The 21388-nt window shown below is 37.3% G+C and overlaps 1 protein-coding gene across 1 annotated transcript in view; it reads right to left on the bottom strand.

The window, feature by feature from the left end:
* CENPF (centromere protein F) overlaps nt 1-21388 on the bottom strand; it is a 43756-nt gene that overhangs the window by 6558 nt on the left and 15810 nt on the right. Inside the window, exons 8-15 of the mRNA XM_074864853.1 lie at nt 18523-18651; nt 16806-16928; nt 12979-13114; nt 8330-11775; nt 4454-6745; nt 3744-3896; nt 2533-2709; nt 1617-1778 (exon numbers count right to left, since the gene is read on the bottom strand). Of these exons, the coding sequence (XP_074720954.1) occupies nt 1617-1778; nt 2533-2709; nt 3744-3896; nt 4454-6745; nt 8330-11775; nt 12979-13114; nt 16806-16928; nt 18523-18651 (6618 nt within the window). The remainder of the gene's footprint in view (nt 1-1616; nt 1779-2532; nt 2710-3743; nt 3897-4453; nt 6746-8329; nt 11776-12978; nt 13115-16805; nt 16929-18522; nt 18652-21388) is intronic.

The following is a 21388-nucleotide window of genomic DNA, read 5'->3' as shown; positions in this document are numbered from 1 at the left end:
AAGGAATGTAGTTATTACACTAGAAATATGGTTCTTACATTTAAACATTACAACATCAAACAGAAGCTCAACTGGTATGCAATATTAGCTGTAGAGCCTGGGTGTAATGTATACTTGTTTGCTTCTTTCCGTACAACCTTATTACAGCAGCTCCCTTGCTGCAGGAAACATGAAAGTCCTCTTACTCGATGGGTGCATACAAGGCAATTAACTCGGCAGAAAAACAAGCCTTCAAATACCAATAAGGGAGACTTACTCTCTTCAGATACACCAATAAGTTATGAATGTTCAGATTACTGATGTCAAGACCAGCATCCTACCTATGAGAAAACTGTATGAACTCTGAGGCAGTAGTCCTTTTTGCACCTGTTATCACTTCATTGATGTGGCATAAGAAAGTGCTGCTTTCCAGGTAACAGATTTCAAACCAATAGTCTAAATTGTAAAGTGCACTCTCCTAGTCTGAGTCTCCTTTATTCTTCTTTTTGTCCCTAATGCATCTTATTACCACAGAAGGAAGATAACCCAGGCCTGCTTTGCAGTCTGAATTCCAGTTCAAAAATATTATGCTAAGCAGCAGCAGATCATTCCTTTCCACCCACTTCCGCTCTCCTGGGCTGCTCCCTGCTCACCTGCTCTGGTACCAAGCTGTGTGTAAATACCACACAGTGAGCGTGGCTAGAAGCCTTGTACGCTACATTTACACTTCCATGGGTACTGGTTTTTGTCACTGGCACATATCCTATAGTACTATATCATTGGACTGCTGGTATTAAACAAATTAACACCACAGTGGAGGGCCCTATGGAATAAAGAACTGTTGAGCAAGATGAACGTATTGAAATTCAGTGTTTACTTGCAAGTAAACTGAATTGACTATGTTTCTTCAAGAGAGCACTTAAAGAGATACTCATTCCTGAAGTGGGAGTACAGAATTGGAGCCAGCAATCACAGACAGAAGCAGGACCAAAAAAAAGTAGATGAGAAATTAAAAAAGGGAAATTAATACAGAAATTCACTTATATAGACAATTAAACTTCACCTGTGCTACTAGAAAGCAAAAACACATCCAGAACTGTTCCCAGCTACCAGTTGTTCACAGTATGTGGAGCTCATGTTCTATCTTCGCTGAGAACAGTTCTGTTGTTTAGAGAATTACACTAGTTAATAATTGTAATGAGAATTCTGTGTAAGTTGGAATTGATGAACTCTCATGAGTCAAGAGCAATGTATCAAGACTAATGCTTAAGACAGAACATGGTATCTTTTATCATCAAAGTAATTCACAAACAGCAAATAGAGGAACTCCAAAGTCTTTGAGTGTATTCTAACCACGTTATAACCCAGTTGCAATGTTCAGTGTAGACAATAGACCGCTGTGTTTAGTATCATATAAACCAATTCTAGGTGATCTCAGTCGTGGCATATGTAACAGAATTTTTCTAATGTAGATCAATGTTTCCTTCATGCTCCATATTCTCATTAGTGAAACAAAGGCTGTATCAAAGTCAAGCCAAAGCTCTGTCTGGAGTACTGGTTCCCAATCCTAAGTTTATTTTACTACACAGTGCCTTAGGTCTCATGTAATTGGCAATGCTTACATATTTTTTTCTTACCTTAGTTTTTAGGAGTTCTCCTAAGGTTTGATTAGCTTCCTTAAGGGAATTATTCAGTTGTTCTTTATTTGACTTCAAATTCTCAATTTCCAATTTCTGTGAGCTGATAAAGTGCTCCAGTGAATTCATCTTATCTTGACAGGCCTCAATTTCTACTTCATTCTAGAGAACAAAAATGTGCCTAATTACTACGATACTTAAAAGGACATTGAGTCGTATTTTAAAGATGTACTTCAGAGCATATCACAGCCCACAGGAACTCCACAGCAAATTTGCTTGGTGTGTTTTAAGGAGTTTAAAACTGAAAGAGCAATTTGTCTCAAGTATACATTTTGAATACCAGAATCTTGCCTCTAAGTAGTCTGCCATTAGAAGGCCCTTATATTTTACTATAACTTGCTCTTAAATTTACTTTATATTCACAAGACTTAAAATTATTAAGAAATAATTATAAGTAAATTGTTTGCCTGTGTCCTACTGGCTACAAGCCCATATTCATACAGATATTTCTGCAGAAAAGATGATGGCTCTTTGTATACTGCATGGCTGAAAAATGCATTTCCAACAAATTTGCCCTTATATCCTAAAGCAATTAATCTTTCTTCCCCATTCATACCAGAACACAACCATTACCTGGACTAAAACATACTGTTGCTTTCCCTTTTTCAAATGTACAGTCATAGATAAATTATATATACACTTAACACTGAGTTCTGAAGTAAATTCACCTTTCACTGCTTGCTATATTGAAAAAAGTTAATTTAACACTTTCTGAGTTCCATGGTAAGTATATCTAGAGTTTGGCAATATTGTTAGCAAAGACAATTTCTTTTTCAATAGGATCAGCAAAATTTTGTAAAATACATAGAATTTAATTAAAAACTCACAGCACCATTCTTCCCATTTTCTGATTTACCTTTCGGTTTGCTTCTGTCAGAGCATCCTGATGCTCTTTCTTTGCTTGAAGTAGTCTGTCTTTGTATTCTGATACTTCTCTTTTCATTTCACTTTCTTTTTCTTGTAGTTCTTTCTGGACCATCTCCAAACTCTTAGTCAGTTCATTTTTTTCTGACATAGTTAGATGCAGCTGAATCTGTAAACAGTAATAGCATATTCTTTGGTATTTAGAATTTTCCCAATGGAGAAACAGTTGACCCATTAAACTATTTGACTTTACATCTGAAACATCTTTGAATTTCCAAAAACAACTTGGTAAGAAAAAAGTATTTAACAGTGGCTAAACACACTGTAAGCAAAGAAAGCAGGAGAGGAAGCAATGGAAGGTCTTCTAAAAATAAACATTATGATCTGAGAGGTATGCCGAGCATAAGTTTGCCAACACTGTTAAATCAAGCAGCACTCCCAAAAATCAAAGCTTAACCTCTCCAAACTTTGTTCCCCTCAGAGTGACTTCAGAGGTTAAGGGTCACTTTCCTCACCCTCTTTAAGATGACAAAGCTTTCTAAGCATTTTCATTTTGATCCACTTTTATATCTCTACTTTTTGGACAGCTAGCCTGTATTTCCATATGGGATTTCTGAAAGTTGCAGAAATCTCTCTTCTTTTCCCACTCAAAATCCTCAACACTACAACAGAAACAAGGCCCTAGTTAAGAATTTATACATAATGTTAGCAGGACAGAAGACAGCTTAAGCTGGTTTAAACGCACAGTATTGTTCACAAATAAGACCTACAGTCATCTAGATAGTAAAACAGCCTCTAAGAATTAAATATGCATAAATTAAAGACTCTAAAACTGTTTTTTTCTTGACTGACCTGAAAGTACTTTAACACTACTGAAACACTGAAAGTAGTTTAGTTTTAAAACAAACTTGAAAAATGTTACATTTTTCTATCCAACATCCTCAGTCTGATGATTGAATGCCTGTAGAGAGAATTTCTTGGCACTGAAAGACTTCTAGACAGGTGGGTGCCAAGAAAACATAGTTTCAATACAAGGAAGAGGGAAAAAACTATTCACTAATTATTCTGCCTCAAAAGAAACATTTGGAAGCAAGAACTTCTGATACTGTATGTTAGCACAACTCCCTTGACCAACCTCCACACATTTACTGTACTTGAGCATCTGGTCTTAAACACAGAAATACTATACATGAAGTAACTAACTTTGTTCTTTTCTGAATGCTCTTGAATAAGTTGTATTTCTTCAGCAAGCTTGTTTCTTTCTGTGGTAAATTCTTCCTGTAATTTGGAAATCTTCTGTTCAGTATCACTTAGCTTCACTTGCAGCTCAGTACAACTTTCAGTCAGTTCATTTACCTGAAATTAAATTTTCCAGAATTATTTTTAATACTTGTGTCATAACCTCCAAAAAAATTTTCTTATATGCAACAAGCAGTTTTTAAGATGGGTTGTTTTATTGCCGTAGCTGGTCCAACTCCAAGCAAGAGTCACAACAGGCTAATGTTGTTTTCACATGGCAAGTGTCCAATTGTTGTATCACTTTCTTTTGAGCTCTCAAAGTACTTATTCTTGATATAAAAACTCACTCACCCAATAATAATTTGTTTTTCTTCTTTTTCTTCTACAGGAAAGAGGAAACTATCCCACATTATTCAATTACTTAAACTCCTATGCCTACTTTCAAGCAACCTTCCCATTCATCCTACACAGAACAAGGCCATGCTTTCCAGCTCTGTAACTTCAATGCAAACTCATGATTGCATTGAAAACATAATTTTAAAAATAGGATGTTTACTGTAAAAGTCTGAGGTCTAAATTATTTTAGGATATAATTTATTAAGGAAGTGGTAAGCCCTGAGGACACTATCCTCACTCCTAAAAAGGAAACTCTGCCCTAATGGAAATGGTATTACCTTTTTATATAAAGTGCTCTTTTCACAAAGCGTAGATTCCAGTTCCTTCTCAAGGTCCTTATAAGACACTTTTAGAACATTCAGGATATCCGGAAAGCTTTCATTATCAGAAAAATGTTGCTCCTTCAGCTTCAACTCAACAATCAAATTCTGCAGCCTTTTTTTTTCCTGGTGCCAACATTCATGCTCATGTTGCATGTGTGCCAGCTGTAAAGACAGCTCCTCTGTTTCTTTCACCTGCTTTTGAAAAGCACTGTTTTCCTGCACCTTTTCATCAAGTTTTTGTTTACAATCCATCAATTCTTGAACAAGTACATGCCTCATTTGATCCAATTTGATATTTTTATTTTTTATTTCCTGACATTCCTGTAATAGCATTGTTTTATCTTGCTCAAGACAAGCCACCTGATTAATCAAGACTTGCTTTTTTGCTCTAGCATCTGCTTCCTCCTTGCAAGAAAACTCTAATTTCGCACTTATATCTTTGAGGTCAGATTTCAGCAATACCACAATATTTTCAAACTCATCCTTGATTTGTATCTTTTCCTCCTCCTTTTCTTCTAACAGTTTTGCTGTAGTTAAGTTTGAAGACTCTAGTTCAAGGATTCTTTCCTGCTTTTCTTTCAAATCTTTAGCCAAACACTCTTTTTGTGAGGTGAGGACGTCAATTTGTAAGTTAAAACATTTCAGCTTTTCAGTCATCTCTTCCATCTCTATTGTTAATGTTTCTGCCTCTGCTTTAGCAGTCTCTGACTGAATAATTGCATCTTCTAGATTTTTCTCTGACATTTCTAGTTCCCTTTCAAGCCTCTCTATTTTATCCAGGAGAGAGTCAGCTTTCCGTTCACTCTCTTTCAGCTTTTCAACAACATGGTGTTTTTTCTTCTCATCGGATTCAATTTTTACTTTCAGCTTCTCAATTCCATATCGCATTTGGTCTACTTCCTTCTGGGCTGAACTGAGTCTAGCAGCAAGTTCACCTTTTTCCATTAACAAGCCTTCCAAAGATCTGGAAAGTTTTGAGTTTTCTATTTCTGATGAACTTAATTTACTCTGCATCATTTCCAACTCTCTTATAATCAGCTCTTTCTCGTTCTTCAAATCTGCTGCTTCATTTTGGAGTTTTCCTTTTTCTAAGGCGAAAGACAGAGCATCATTTTCCAAACTTTGCAGCTTCTGCAGAAGATGATCTTTTTCATTTGATAATTGATTTACATCAGATTTTGCAGTCTCAAGCAACGTGGTTTGTGTCCTCACTTCACCCTCTAACCTTCTAATGAATTCAGTAGAATGCACCTTAGTTGACTCTAGCTCTTTTACTTTCTCTTGTAGCTGCTGATACTTCTGATCCAGTTCTTTTTTATTTTCAGACAAAATACTCAGTTCTTGGCCAATATGGTTTCTCTCAGCTGTGACTGAAACAATGTGCTGTTGAAAGCTTTTCAGGTTAACCTCCCTCTCCCTTTCTAATGGCTGACATTTTGCCTGAAGCATTTCAATATCATGCTCTACGAACAAGGTATGGTTCTCAATATTAACTTGCTCAGATTTTGGACTCTTCTGTTCATTTTCAGATGCAAGAAATTGTTCATGACAATCTCTCTTGGTCATTTTTATATCATCCAATGTGTCTGCTGCATTAGACAATCTAACTGCATGTAACTCCAGCTCAGACTTTATGTTCTCAGGCTCTTTCTCTAACGAGACTACTCTAAGAGACAATCGCTGCTTATTGACAGAGACTGATTCCAGTTGTTTATTTATGTCACAGTTCTCTTCCTTAACAACTACAGTAGCTTCCTCCCGTTCTGCAAAAGCTGAGCTCTTCGGAATTGATTGTGCATTCTGAAAGTTCAGCTCTGAGTTCAACTGTTGAACTTTCATTAATAAATCAACGTGTTTATGGCTTTCTTGTGTCTCATAGATCAGCTTCAAATTTTCAGCAGTCTGTTGTTTCACCTCCTCCTGAAAAGTTTCAGTGGTTATTTGATTTTCACAGAAATCCCCTGCACTCAAAAACATACTACTAGTGGAAAATGACAATGCACTGGCATGGTCTGAAGGGCCGGTCATTTTTCCTGATGTATTTCCACACTCATTTTCTTCAGAAATCTTCTCAGTATAATCTTCCATTAATCTTGCTTCAGCAGTCTCAGTTCCATTTTCACACACAGAGGTATCTCCTACAGACATTTTCTCAATGGGGATTAGTTTAGGTTTACTGCTTTTCAGAGCTGAGTTTTCAATAAGCATCCCCAATTGATAAGGACTATTGTTTTCTTGTTCAGTGTTCTGCAAGGGTTAAGAATCAATCCATTAAGAAAAGGAAAAGAATATATACAAGAAAAAAAACAAGGTGAGGTTTTAAAGTTTTCTTAAGCTAGTAAAGCTCCTCCTCTTAAGCAAAATAAATAGATAACATCCTTCTCTACTTCAGAAGCTGCTTTCTTATGGAAAGGATTTACACTTATTTATACACACATGCATTTTTGGCCAAAAGGTTTTAAAGATACTGAGGGAGAAATTTCAGCCATATTTACCGAAAGACTAAGTGCAAAGATATCACATACCTCCATATCTTGGAAAAACGAGTGTCCACGTGACAAAGTGAAAAATTACTAGTATCACTAATGGGGGAAAGGTTTACTGCTCACCTTCTATTAGACACCAGAGAATCTTCAAGGGACACAAGCCCAAATCCTCAAACAATCCCTCTTCCAAATTACCGCTGTCTGTCAGAGCTGGGCTGAGATTTGGCGCCAACTGATGCTCTCATTTGTAACAATACAAACAAGTAACTTTAAAACTTGAGGACTCCCAAAAAAGATCTGGGTCTGAAGGCAGCACCTGAATGACTTGTACAGAGTACTTCATCTTAAAAAAGCTCCAGCTACATATGGTAAGGAACAGTATTTCTTTCTTCAAGTGTCTATGTATCAGTATGGATGCTCTATATGAATTGCAAGCAACACATGCAAGTGAAAGATATTCTTCTCTGCAAGGAACAGTTGCTCAGTGTTGCACAGATGCCCAAAACGTAGAGCTTCAAGACGCTCTGTGAGAGCAGCGTTAAACTTTAATTTCTGAGTTTATGTTGACGAGGCACTGAAGGCCACTTGCACAGGACTTAATGGTCAAAACTGGAATTCTCACAAGCAGAAAATGCACCTGTTAGATTTTTTTTTTTTTAAGGGGAATTAGGTCTCATACACATGCAAGAATTAAACTGATTTTCTCCATTCTAAGTGAAGTTTTGCTTCTGCCACTCCTTACAAGAAGCAGCAAAATCTAGTTCACTGGTTGCACGCCATCTACAGCACTGCAAAATACCAAAAATTTGGGACTCAGCTCTATCTCTTTTGAAGGAATTCATGAAGTGAAAATTAACTGTTCTGCTACCAGCTTGTTCTGTTCTGTTGATGGTACTGAAAGGAATTAGAGGGGTGGAAGCAGTCGTCATTTTCTTGTCCATTGGACATGGAAACATGGGAAGTGTGTGCATCTTTAACTGACTGTGTTAAATCAGAGATCTAAGCTTGTAAGCACAATACAGATACATACAGTGCCTGCACACCCACTAACACAGCAGGATCCACACTGACACAGACCTGAAGAAAACCCAAAAAAGTAACACAGAGTGTTGCACAACTCTAATAGACTAAACTTGTTGGTTTTGTCATCATTTGTAAATTTTCATGATCCCTGTGATATATAAACCAGAACTAACAGTACAGATTATTTTTCTACTTTCGCTAAAGAACAGTACTGCTTCTGTGGGACACAATTTCAAACACATTTAATTCTAAAATTTAAATTTGGCTTACTATAAATCAAAGGGTATACATAAAACTGATTTGCATGACAGCAGTTACTTACATTTTCAATATCCGTGCATAGCAGTGAATGAGAACTTAAATCAAGGACTTGTAGTTGGAGTCTTGCTGCTTCCAGCTCCAAAGACAGATTCTCAGTTTGTTTTCTTTCCGCTGCCAGTTTGCACTCCATCTCCATAGTCACATTATTCAGTTTCTGCTGCCATTCTTTCTTGTCAGATAGATTTTGCTGTTTGAGGTGATCTATTTCTTTTCTTTCAGAAAGTATAACTTTGTTCAGCTCTTGTATTTCCTCATTTTTCATATTCTCTTGAATGTGAAATTGGTCTTCGAGCACCTTGATGGCCTTCTCATATGTTTGACAGAGCATCTGAAGTTCTTCAATTCTACTCTCAAGGTTAGATTTTCTAGGAGTAATACTCCCGGGCTCTCTAACAGAGTCCAATTTGTGATCAATATGACAGTTCTCAACCAAAACTTTTGTTGCATCTTCTGGAATTATTTCTGCAGAACTCTCCAGCTGATTCATTTCCTCTGTCCATTTGCATGTACCACTGTTACAAGAATCAGCCACCTCACTTACTTCTATAAAACAGGGACTTTCACAACAATCTGAGGAAGAAATCGTGGACTTAGTTTCATCTAATTTCAACAGCGTGTCATTTTGGTTAGAAGATAGTGGCACTCTCACAGAATCTATAGGAGCATTGCTCAGACTTGTTGACAATTCAGAATTTTCTGCCTTCAGTATTTCAATACAAGACTGTAGCTCAGATATCTTTGAGCTCATACTGCAGTGTTGTTCATATAATTTTATATGCTCATTCTGGAAAGACAAGAGCTTCTCTCTTACTTCAGCAAAGTATATTCTAACTTCTTTGCTGGACAATTTTAAATCTTCATAGTTAGAACTGGCTCCAGTACTGCATTCTTTAAGTCTGAAGGCTGTTTCTTTATTATCAAAATACATTCTCAGATCACTGTCATCACTTTGATCCATAAGTTCATCAGGAAAAATAGCTTTGTCCGCTTTTAAATTTTTATCTGCATTTATTATGTTCACTTTATCCTCTGTCACTTTATTAATACCTGTGATGCCATTGGTTTTTGAGTCTTTAAATCCAGAGGCTAATACAGTGTTCTCACTCTGCAACCTCTCACACATTTTCTCAAGCTCACTCAGATTGTTTATTGTTAACTGCAAAGAAGATGCCAGCAAAACCGAAGAATAACTTTCATCCATTCCTCTTTTGCCACAATTCTGGGAAACACTATCATAATTATACTCCAATGAGTGGCCATCTTCATCTAATACTTTAAGTGGAGAATCTGAAGTTTTCAACTCTTTAACAGACTGTAGTTCTTGCTGCAGTCTCTCTTTCTCTCTCACACTCTTCTCAAGTTCTACTTCCATGCCTTTTAAAGCAGTCTCCAGTTGCATCACTTCTAACCTGTAGTTCTCTAGGGAGAGTTCTCTGTCCTCAAAATCCATTTGAAGAAGTTCAAGTTTAACTTGGTATTTATTCAGCTCAGTGTTCTTTTCTTCCATGGACTTCCTCAACTGTTCCGAATGGAGTCTCCGTTCACAACTAACGTCACACATTAGAGGTTCACTTTTTGTTTCTAGTTCCTTCTCCAATTGCTCCTTGTCTTGAAATATGATACCACATTTCTCTTGGCTTGTATTGTGTGTTGCCCTGACATTTAACGTTTCCTGTCTTAAACCGTCAAGCTCCATAGAAGGCACATGTTGGATATTGGAAAATTCTGACTGCAGCTGCTGAAGTTCTTGAACCAAATCCTTTTTTATTTCTTCTGAGGCTATTAGTTTATGTAAGATATCTTTATTCTCACTAAATACCTGATTCTCTAGTTCTAATTTTGCTTGCTTTTCCTCAAATTCAATTCTCTGCTCTCTCAGAATGTTTATCATGTTTGCATTTTCTTTTTCCACCAATTTATACTTTGCTTGCAAAACTTTAAGCTCTGTTCTGATTTCTTCAGTTCTTGATTCAATACGTTGCCTTTCCTCCTTGTGTTTTACAGACATTTCAGAGATGATTTCTTCTCTTTCCTTTAAACTGTCAGAAATATTTTTATTTGCTTCCAGTAAAGTTATTTGGTCTTGCTCTAAAGCTCTGCTTAGATCCCTAAGGGTTGCATTTTCTTCAGTAAGTTCCTCAATTTTTCTGCTATATGAGCAAATCATTGAAGACATGTCCTCCTTCTCTGAATCCCATGTTCCAGACATGAGCTTCAGCTGTCTTACTGAATCCTCAAGTGATTTATTATTGATCTTTAAGTCCTGAAGCTCAGCTTGTCGGTTTTCTAATCTTTCATTCAGAGTTTGCAGTTGCATGTCCTTTTCCTCAAGAATAGCTAAAGTTTTTTCAACTAATTTCTGACGTGCTGAAATATCTGCTTGCAAGTTACTAATGTGCTGTTTAGTTTCTGTCACAAAGCTTTCGTGCATCTGTTCTACATTAAATAATCTTTCCTCTGTTTCACTCTTCATTTGCAGTAAGTCTTCATACTGCTGCTGCTGATTTGAATTCAGCTGCCTTTGAGCCACTAAGGAAATCTCAAGAGAAGAGATATGGTCTTGTAAAACGGCCAGATCTTTAGTTTTTCCTACTTCTAGAAGAGTAGGATATCCGTGATCCTCAGCAATGGAGTTATTTGCTGCAAGCTGCGTATTATCTAAAACAGCTTTATCCTTATCACTTTGTAAATTAACATCTTCTGTCATTTCTGAAGTACCTTTTGCTTTTACAAGACAACAGATTTTTTCATATTCACCAAGCAGGTCATGGTAACTTTGTTCCCTTTGCAGTCCTTCACTTGCTGCTAACTGTAACTTTTCTTCTAGTTCACCTACTTGGTTGGTAAGCTGGAATATTTTACAGGACATATTTTCTATCTCTTTACTGTACTTTTTATCAGAACATTCTGCTTTCCACTGAAGTTCATCAAAAGCTTTTTTTTGTTCTTCTAATTCTGCAGTTTTACATTCCAGCTTGTCTTTAAATTCTTTAATCTCTGTGCTTTTCCTGCCACTCTCAGTTTCCATCATTCTGAGTTTCTCACTATGTTCATGATTTTTCATTTGCTGACTTTGAAGGGAACTCTCCAAGTCATTAATATGAGCCAGCATACCTTCCTTTTCAGACTTAAGTTCATTTATAAGATGATCATTTTCATGTTTCCATTGAGAAAAAGCAGTAGCCTCTTTTTGCAATTCTTCACATTCTCTCTGCTTGAATCCAAGGAGCCTCTGCAAAGCTTCTGATTCTTCCTCCATTTTACTTATTTTACAGTTTTGTTCTTTAATATGATTATCTCTTTCCTTGAGCAGGTCTTGGGTAGAATCTTGTTGTTTTTCCATGTCAGCTAAAGCTATTTTCAGCTTCTCCAGTGAAAGGGAGCTCTCTTCCTTTTTAAGTTTCTCCTCCAGTAACTTCATCTCTGCTTCCTGAATAGTATTCTTATCTGTAAAAGAAAACACCATCAAATGTTTGCCAGTCAATACTGGCAATTCTACCGATAATTTTCTAGATTAAATATTACTATTTACTTTTACTATTTTCAATTCACATTCTAGTGCAAAACATTACTCTCAGGTTATATCGCTGGATAAAGGATTGTTTATTATCACCTTAGGCTATTGGACACTATGTACTCATAGACACTGTTAACTTTCCACTCTGCAGTCTGATACACGCCTGCACTCCAAGCTGTCAGTCCTTACTTCTCAGGTATAACTACCTGTTGTTTCCATGTCTCACTTTCACCAAATTCTTATATAAAAGTAGCACTGCATTTTTTTTTTTTTTTTTTTTTTTTTTTACACACACAGGACAGGTCTAATTCCAGTACGTGACCTTCTTGTGTATCAGACTTATACTCCATTTCTGCCAAAGAATGTCTAGTTATACGTGGTCATTTTCCAAATTGTCACAATTGTTTCCCTGCCTTGATAGGAACAGACTAAGAACCACCAAGGATAAGTACAGGGCAGGGAGAAGCGGGGGGAAGGCATTACATTCCACTAGCTAGTTGGTAAAGGCTGCACATTTTCTGTACATTCAAAACCAAATCATCAGTTGAAAGGCGATGAAAAAGTTTGGTCATTAATTTTAAGGAGAACAGAATCAAATTCAAAAGCTTCATTATCAAATCTTACAGGAAGTTTGATGGATGCACAGAAACGTGGTACGCACAGAAACAAGTGGGAATCTGTCCCCTTTTTTTAGTCAGATCCCACAGAACTGCAAGGTATATTTCAACTCAATTCCTGAAAAACTGTGTTCTCAATTTGAAACAAACACTGCAAACAACACTCAATGATCAGTGGTTATGTAACATTTTCCACCTCTTTTTTTAAAACACTGTGAAACACAAAAGAATTACAAACCAGAAGTATTCTGGTTTAAATAGATACTATGAAATTCAGTCTACTGATAAGTTCAGTACACTTTGATTAACTTCAAAACTGTATCTTCAGGAACCATGTATGTTCATAGACAAAAATTCATTTCCATTTAGGACAAATTCGATCTTGGTTAAAAACACTAATCATATTCCACAGTGGAAACCTTTTTGCTTAATTCACAATGGAACTTACAGGATTGCAGGGAATATACATCATTAAACACACAACAGGAGTTCTGCAAATTTAAATCCATAACTCACTTTTCATTTCTTCTGCAAAATTCTGGCTCTGCTTTAGAGACTGCTTAATCATATTTAGTTGTTCTTCAAGTTGGTGGATCTCTTGTAATTTTTTTTCAAGTTGACAGTCAAGAAGGTTTTTCTCCTGCTTCACTTCCTAAAATAAAACCAAGTAAAACCATATTTCATGTGAATTTCCAAGAAGATCAAAGAATTCAGTTCATTTAAATCAAGAGAGATATTCCATTAGGTCCTATTAAGTCTTTGGGCAGCTATGCCTAGGTTCCTAAGCAGTACTTGGGAACATAAACTGAACTATTCTTAACTAGTTGACAGAATCTGAGAGATGCTGCCAGTTGACGTAGTTAGCACGCTCCTTGTTTGCACAGAGCAAACGGCTCCACATGACCTGTCCCAAACAGATCAGGACAGGACAGATCCTCCAAAATCTGAGCTGATGAAGTTAGGCTACATTCCCAAAGCAACAAATGAAACAAGTCCCTGCAATGGCATCAAAATTAACAAAAAATTTATAGATCAGATTTCACCTATCACCTCATGTAGGGACAAGTTCTCCTTCCACTGAATATCATCATCATGGCAACACTGGTCAAATTTTATTTATAAGTGTGTACTCTTTCAAAGTGTTGTTTTGTCATTAAGAGTATTTTTTTTCAAATAAATTGAGTTTAAAAAACAAAAACCAAAACAAACACAAACAAAACTATGTAACTACATTGCATCTAGGAAGCCAAATAAAAGTCCTTTTAAGGAAACTAATCCTTTTTCTCCAAACTCCTGTGCTGCTGGACAACAGATGGCATGGAACTGGCATGGCCCAATTGGAAACAGGCCGTCAATTATTCATCCATTTACTACTAGCAGATGGGCAGCAATTCACAAAAGCCAAACTCAAGAAATGGAAAGGTCTGGATGAAAAAAATTAAAAGCTTGCTGGCATGGCAAGCTTGTTTTTGCAACAACATAAATAAATCACCCTCAGAACATGATTAAAATTGTCAATGTCACTAACAGTTAACTTCCCTTCTACTCATAGCCTTCCCTACCCACAGTTTAAAAAAAAAAAAATCAAAAAACAAGTCACATGAAAGTTTCAATGAAGAAAGTTTTCTAGTAATCTTAACAACAATTTTTCAAAGAAGTGTAAGTGTCCAAACTACTTGTATTCAAAGCGCCATAAGCAGACACAATAAAAGTAGATGAACTAAACAAGCCTGATCATTAGAAAATCTACGGTGATCTATGGAAAGAAAACCAAACAAATTTAAACAATTAAAATGGCTGAAAGGTCCAATTATTTTGATTTGGTGCAAACATTCCCAATAAGCAGCACTCAGCAAAACCCCAGAACCCATCATTTAATAGGCTAAGTATCTGATAGCAACTAGACATTTACACTTTCCAAAGCTATAAGCAAAAGAATAGATTTGGTTTCAATCCAGTTATTGATTCTACTTGTACATTGTATTATTCCAGTTAGTCATTCTGCAATTGTCCCTTGAAAAAAGCAAAAACCAAACCAAAGCAAATTCCAGAACCTATATACAGGTAGCACTATTATTCTGGAGAAACTCTTCACGGGGCAGGCTTATGAGCAATTTTCCCAAGGATAGTTATGGGCTTGCTTGCACCATCAAAATGTAAACCATATGCTAAGAAGCCAGAACTGCTAAGCTAATGAGATATCACCACTGCAAAGCTTAGTAGTCCTTCGACTAAGCATATCCTGTATGTCTCACAAGTATATCTGTTTCGCAACTTTTTTTGAACGCCAGGCTTCTTATACAGTAAGGACTAAACGCAGCAGTGGATTAAACAGCGGAAAACAACTGTATTCTCCACTGCATAGTTAGACCATCAGTGTAAAACCACAGCAATTTCCCTTTAACAAAGGAAAAGAAATGCCAATCTCACTCTTGTTTTCTTTTGCTATAAACTCTATCTACTGTCAACAAGTCCTCCAAGACTTCGAAACAATTCAATGCAATTTTTTGCATTATACCTATTTATGAGTGAGGAAGACAAACGATGCCCTAAGTTCTGCTGACATGTACCATGCTTTCTCATGTTCAAGTCTTAAAACAGAGTACTGTAGTGTTACTGAACTCTTCAAATATTACAATCTCCCCCAGATTAAGCTTATTTATAAATTTATTGGTCACATTCTAATACAACATCACTGTCACCAGCTGTTCCAACTGTCTGACCAAGACAAACAAATATGAAGAAAAAAATCTGACTATAGGTACAGCCTAGTAAGATAGATACAAGACTGATAGATAAAATGAAACTCTCCCAAGGATTTGCAGCAAAAAAGGTATTTCCACAGATTAGATGCTCTCTGACAATGGGATCTCAAAAAACTGTATCAGATCTAACCTCACTCCATAATTTCAAAGCCAGAAGGGGCATGAGCCCACAATATCCAATATAAACTACTTTTTTTTTTGTCTAAAAATATTAAAGATTACATTAAGAACATGCAGAACCTTGATGGAGGCTTTCCTCTTCTGGGATACATTGGAAGAACAAATATTATCTTGATTAGCCTTACCACTGGAAGGCACCGGTAACATTTATTTACTAAATAGGCTTCAAGGACCACTATCTGGCATCAAGGCCAAGTGGCATGGAACAGCTTATATCTGTACCACTAATGCCTTCTATATCTTCCAAAACAGGTGGCTCTAACCAAACCACTTGCTGGGAATGGTCCCAGGCTCGTGCAAACTCCCAAACTGTGCCTGGGAACTGTATGAAAGAGTGCTAGTCAGCTGAGCCAAAGCCATGAAAAGTGCTGTTCTAACAATTAACAGTATAAATAGTCACATTCCAATAGCTGGGAATGTTCCCAGACATTGTAATCTACCAGCATCCAGGTACCTAAAGCTTCGCAATATACTGAAGCTGGACCAACGTTTGTGCTGATCTGAACAAAACCCACTATTTTATTTTAAATTTGTTCATAGAATTTTGACAGATAAATTTTGGGCAGAATTTATGCCGGATTATTTTATATCTGCTCATAACAACAGGCAACAAGCAAAATAAGAGAGTTTAAATAAAACAAACTGTGACATGGATTACATAGGTATTGAGCTCTCTTTTACTTCTGATTCTCCAAATAAAATATAAAATTTGCATTGAGAGGTCTATAGTGGCACAACTGTAGCAATTTCAAGTGTAGCTTCTCTAATTGCCAAAGCACAACAGTATAACTGAGAAGACAAAAGAGACATTAAAGTGAAAAGATTCCTCCATGTGTGAACATGACATAGTACAGCAGCATCCAAAGACTTCTCTGAATTTATCTTCATTTGGGGGAAAGTTTTTACAGCAGTGTATATTTGCTGGACTGTGTTTCTTCTAAGAAAAATGCTTTTTTTTAAAAAAAAAAAAGAGGATATAGTAAGTCTTTGTACAAAATTGCTGTTTGGCAGCATGCATCAAAGCAGTAGTCAATGATTCTAGAATTTACTTTTAAAATCAGACAAGCATTGATATATTTTTATTTCAGGACCAAAAGCAAGAATCTCTTGAAACAAAAACCTACGTTTGATAAAAGATAAGTCCAACATGAACTAGAACCATATCAGCAGCATTACAGCAATGAATCCTAACCACGCAGCCAATTCCACAAATTGCCTTAATCTACACGATGTTAGTGAAGACCTCATTTTGTGTAACAACTAAGATACATTATTAAGATAATCCACAGAAGTGTTTAAAGAAAATATGCTATGTGAGTTAATGCTCAGCAGTATTAATGTCTACAGATTGCCAATTTATGCTATTAATTCTATCAACTACTCATCTGCATTGGTTACCTCAAATCTTCTTGTCAAATCAGTTTCCTTAGCCTGGGCTGCTAATAAAGCCTGCTCTGCTCTGCACAGCTTCTGGGTGAGATCACTGGTATCATTTTCCAAGCGTTTTTTCACTGCCATTACCTGTAAGAATGTTGAAAATCGACATTTCATTCACAGGCATATATAACCTTCTTTTTTTTAAAAAAAAACCAAAACCTCCCAATCATGAACTCCAACCCTCTATTACAAAATGAAACTACATTATGTTACCCCACCATGAACCTAAGGTTGCTTTACTGTGGTTTAGAAAATAGCTGCTTACTGCCTTTCCACTCCTTTGCCTCTGACCAAAAAAGATGGTATGTGTCTAAAATACATATATTTCTAGACTGTCTAAGATTGGAGCTACATCACCACAATGATATCTGTAGGATACAAATGAGATTGGGAATGTAAACACCTTTTTGCTAAACTATGAGAATCAGAAAGTTAGGATCATAACTGTACTTACTGCTCCATTGACACAGATTTTAAAAAAACTGAACAGGTTTTAGCTCTTTCAGAATAGTCCAGATTTCAAAATGCTCCAGATTAAAAAGGAAGGAAATGCCATTATCAGGTCAAAAAAAAGGAAAAAAAAGTCTACTTTGAGGTCATTGGATAATAAATTAGCTTTCTTGAAGAACTAAAAGGCACGTATTTTTCTCTCTGTGAAATCAATTTCTTCATTAACCATACGCAAAAGAACGTGCATATAAAGAAACCTCCACTGAAAACATTTGACTGAAATTATTCCCATATTTCTAAAATAAAACAAACCTGCAAGAAAGCTGTTGTCAGTTTTAGAAATGTTTCAGTTCAGCCTGCCTGCTAATGGGGCTTCTCAATATAACTTTCAAGAACTTTTGGCCCTTTTCAGCAATTCAGTAAACTCTGCTGCTTTATAGCTGCTCTCAAGAGATTTTTGAGGCTTTTAAACATTCCTCTTTTCTGGTCACCCACTCTTCAGGCTTGTGCTGCTTTCTAACTTCCTTCAAAACTGTGGGTTTGTGACAACTCATGTTGTAATAGGTAGTTGCTCCCAAAGCTGTGGAAGACCTCTTTCGTACTGATGTTCTTCCTTACAGAAGCCCTGACACTCATCTGATTTTGTGGAGAACCAGTTCAGGGAGTTTAAACTGATAGCAAACACTTGTGCCTGTGTACACATATGCTAATTTAGATATAGTTTTTTCTTTGCTCTTTTTGCTCCTGTATCAGCTCTCTGCAAGGTCACATGAGGGGTAGCACTGCTAAAAAAGAAGTACCAGGAGCACATGACCAGGGTATATGAAATGGGGCTGTTGTTCCAAAGAGCAACTACCTGATGATCAGTTTAGCTCTATCATCAACCTTCACCTCCACACGTTTTCTATATAAGGTGTCTCTTGTGATCAGTCTTAACTGCTCCTCTCTCAAACAGATTTATTTTAGGTGCACTGTTCTGCATTCACATCTCCTTCCCTCTGGGAAATGAACTAGCCCCAAACTTTTAAAAGACTGTAATTCACATTTAAATACATAGTATTTCAGTGAGAAATGGTAAATAAAAAACAGGTAATACAAACTGTACAAAACATTAATACAAGTCCCCTCATTAACTATTTTTTGCTTTACATATAATTAAATAAAGGCAGTACTGCTGAGACACCTAAATACCAGCTCTAGTAGAAGATTTTCATATAAAAAAGCGTACTTTGTCTAATTCTGCCTGGAGAGCGTTGAAGTCATTTTTGGCTTGCTGTAGCTCCTGATTCAGTTTGTTTCTTATGTGGTTGCACTGCTGATCCAGTGTTTGTAAGGAACGTTGCTGACAAGAGAGTTCCTAGAAAACAGTGGTACAGTAGCAAAGAAATAAACACATAACAGCAGTAAGTCTCTGTTTTGGTTACTGGAGCAATAACAACTGATTTTCATTAGCAGATACTGCCTGCTCAGAGTTTAAAACCAACTTTAATGCATACAGCAAATGTCACATGGGCAAGAATGGCCTTAACCCCATTTATGTCATCTGCTGAAAAACTTCATTACAGCAACATTCCCATCACAGAAAGGGGAAAAAATAATCTAAAACTAGTGAAAGTAATGGTATTAAAATTCTTCATCTTAAAGATAAGTTTCATATAAGAATTATATTACACTACAAGTGGACAAATTAATCTCTGCTATTATTTACTTACCATACTATACGGTTGATTTTTTTTTCTAGAAAAATTTTAAAAATAGTCTTAAAATAATATCTAGCATAGGACTGAGCAGCAAGATAATCTTACAAGGGCAGTCATGAAAACTGCTCAAAAAAGTAGAGTTCTCAAAAGAGACTTCCTGAAATCTGTAGGACAATATAGTTCATGTGGATCTTATGACATGCCAAGTAGGCATCCATTAGGATAAACAGCTGTACTTGTCATTTCTCACGAGGCCTGTTCCCATGCCTTTGGATCTTACAGTTCTGATTCTGCACAGATTTTTCAGAGTTTTATTAGGATGTAAAACAGTAAGAGGAATGAGGATAATGAAAAGCAATGAAGGAAAAAAACAGGATATTTACCAGCAATAACCGCTGTGCAAAAGTTGCAATATGCTCTACTGACAAATGTAAAATCCTTGTGAAGGGGAAAAGGCAATAAAGCTCTTATGCTTATCTTATTAGAGTATAGGCGCAGTTACTTCATACAGACAAGCTGCTTCACTAAAAGACACAGTACCATACCGTCACCAGTGAAACAAAACAAAAGAAAGAAAAAAACCACAAAAAACCCAAAGAAAGAAAATGTTCACAGTGACAGAACTAGAGCTGACATTTTCTGCAATGGGGCTCTGGCTTCCAGGTGCATGAACCCCCTACAGACAAGTCAGTGTATTTTAGTCCATCGTATCTGTGAAATGATGCCAGCACCCCTTACATTCTGCTCGAGAGCAAAAACAGCACAAGAGGCCAAAGTACTTCCTACACCAGTAAGGCATCCAGGAAACAAAGCTCTCTTGTTTATCAGGGTGTCCTGGCTTGAGTGAGTGGGGGGCTTTTTTGGTAGCAGGGGAGGGGATTACAGCAGTGACGCCTGTGAGAAGCTTCTCAAAGCTCCCCTGACTCCAAGTTGGACACACCTTTGCCCCAAGGCCAGGCCAATTAGCTGCACCTCTTCGATAACATATTTAAGAAAAGGAACCTGGGAGGAGTTGTGAGGAAGAGTTGCGAGGAGAACATCTATGCAAACACTGAGGTCAGTGGAAGAAAGGAGGAGAAATGGGGAAGGTGTGGTGGAGCAGAGCTGCCCTGTATCTCATGGTGAGACAGCAGGGCCGCCCCCCACCACCATCCGTGGGGGTCTACAGTGGAGCAGATACTGATTTGCGACCTGTGGGGGCCCCAGCCAACCTAGGTGACTGCGCCCAAAGAAGGCCAGGACCCCGTGGGAAGAAGGCCCTGCTGTTGTAGTTTAGCACTGGGAGGACTGCAACAGAGCAGGGACCCACACACCCATGGGAAAGACTCATGTCAGAGTTGGTTTGTGGAGGACTGTCTCCTGTGAGAGTGGGATCATGCTGGAACAGGGAAGGAATGCCAGAAGTTTCCCCCACTGAGGTGGAAGAAGCAGCAGGACTGACTGTACCCCCATTCTGTGCTCCCTGTGCTGCTGAGGGGAAGGAGGTAGAGATACTTGGAGCAAAGCTGAGCCCAGGAAGAAGGGAGGGATGGGGGAAGGTGTTTTCAAGATGTGGTAATGCTTCTCACGGTCCCACTCTGTTAAGTGGTGCTGTTGTTAGTGTCTGTATTATGTTCTGTTTTTCTTCCCCTAATGAGTCCATCTTTTGTCTGTGCCTTAAAGGAGAAGATCATCCCTCCTTGTCCTTATCTCAAGTTCCTGAGTCTTTTGTTTCCCTCCTTCTCAGTGCTGGGGGGGGGAGGGAAGGGGGCAGTGAATGGCTGCATGGTGCTCAGTTTCCCACTGAGCTCAAACCACAACACAGGGAAAGTAAGGATGAGTGTAGAACTATCATAAACAGTAAACCCAGAAAGATCAATGTTAATATATGTGTGTATATATCTATATAATTTAGCATTTTTCTACACAGAACCCAATATAGATAAGTCTACAACTGCAATACCACACAAGAAGGTGACAGAAGCACTGTACAATTTAGAAATGAAAGATGTGACACTGGCTGGGTATCACAGTAGCTAGTAACACCAGTAACTAACACTGAGTAAAGTATGTATTAGCTCTAAAGAGCTCTTCTGCAAACCTCTGGTCAGGAGCATTTCCTGAGCTCAGGCAAGGAGGCCATTTGGACCCTAGTGCACTCATTAATGAAATTATGAATTCAATGGCTTTATGTCCCAAAGCATTCCAATAATTATTTCTAAAGCTGATGGACTGAAAAGACCCTGCTTTCTAAGCCCTATGTGTTACAGTATGAGAGAAACTGCAGAAAATGTTTGGGGGTTTTTTTGAGCCTTCATCTAAAGAAAGTGCTTCCTCTAGTTTTAGATGTCAAAAAATTAGTTATGCCCATCTAAAAGTGGAGGCTCCTTCCATTGCCAGCAAGCAAACACATAG

The sequence above is a fragment of the Strix uralensis genome, chromosome 3 (genome assembly GCF_047716275.1).
Source record: "Strix uralensis isolate ZFMK-TIS-50842 chromosome 3, bStrUra1, whole genome shotgun sequence".
Classification (NCBI taxonomy): domain Eukaryota; kingdom Metazoa; phylum Chordata; class Aves; order Strigiformes; family Strigidae; genus Strix; species Strix uralensis.
This window is presented reverse-complemented; position numbering and strand designations above follow the sequence as displayed.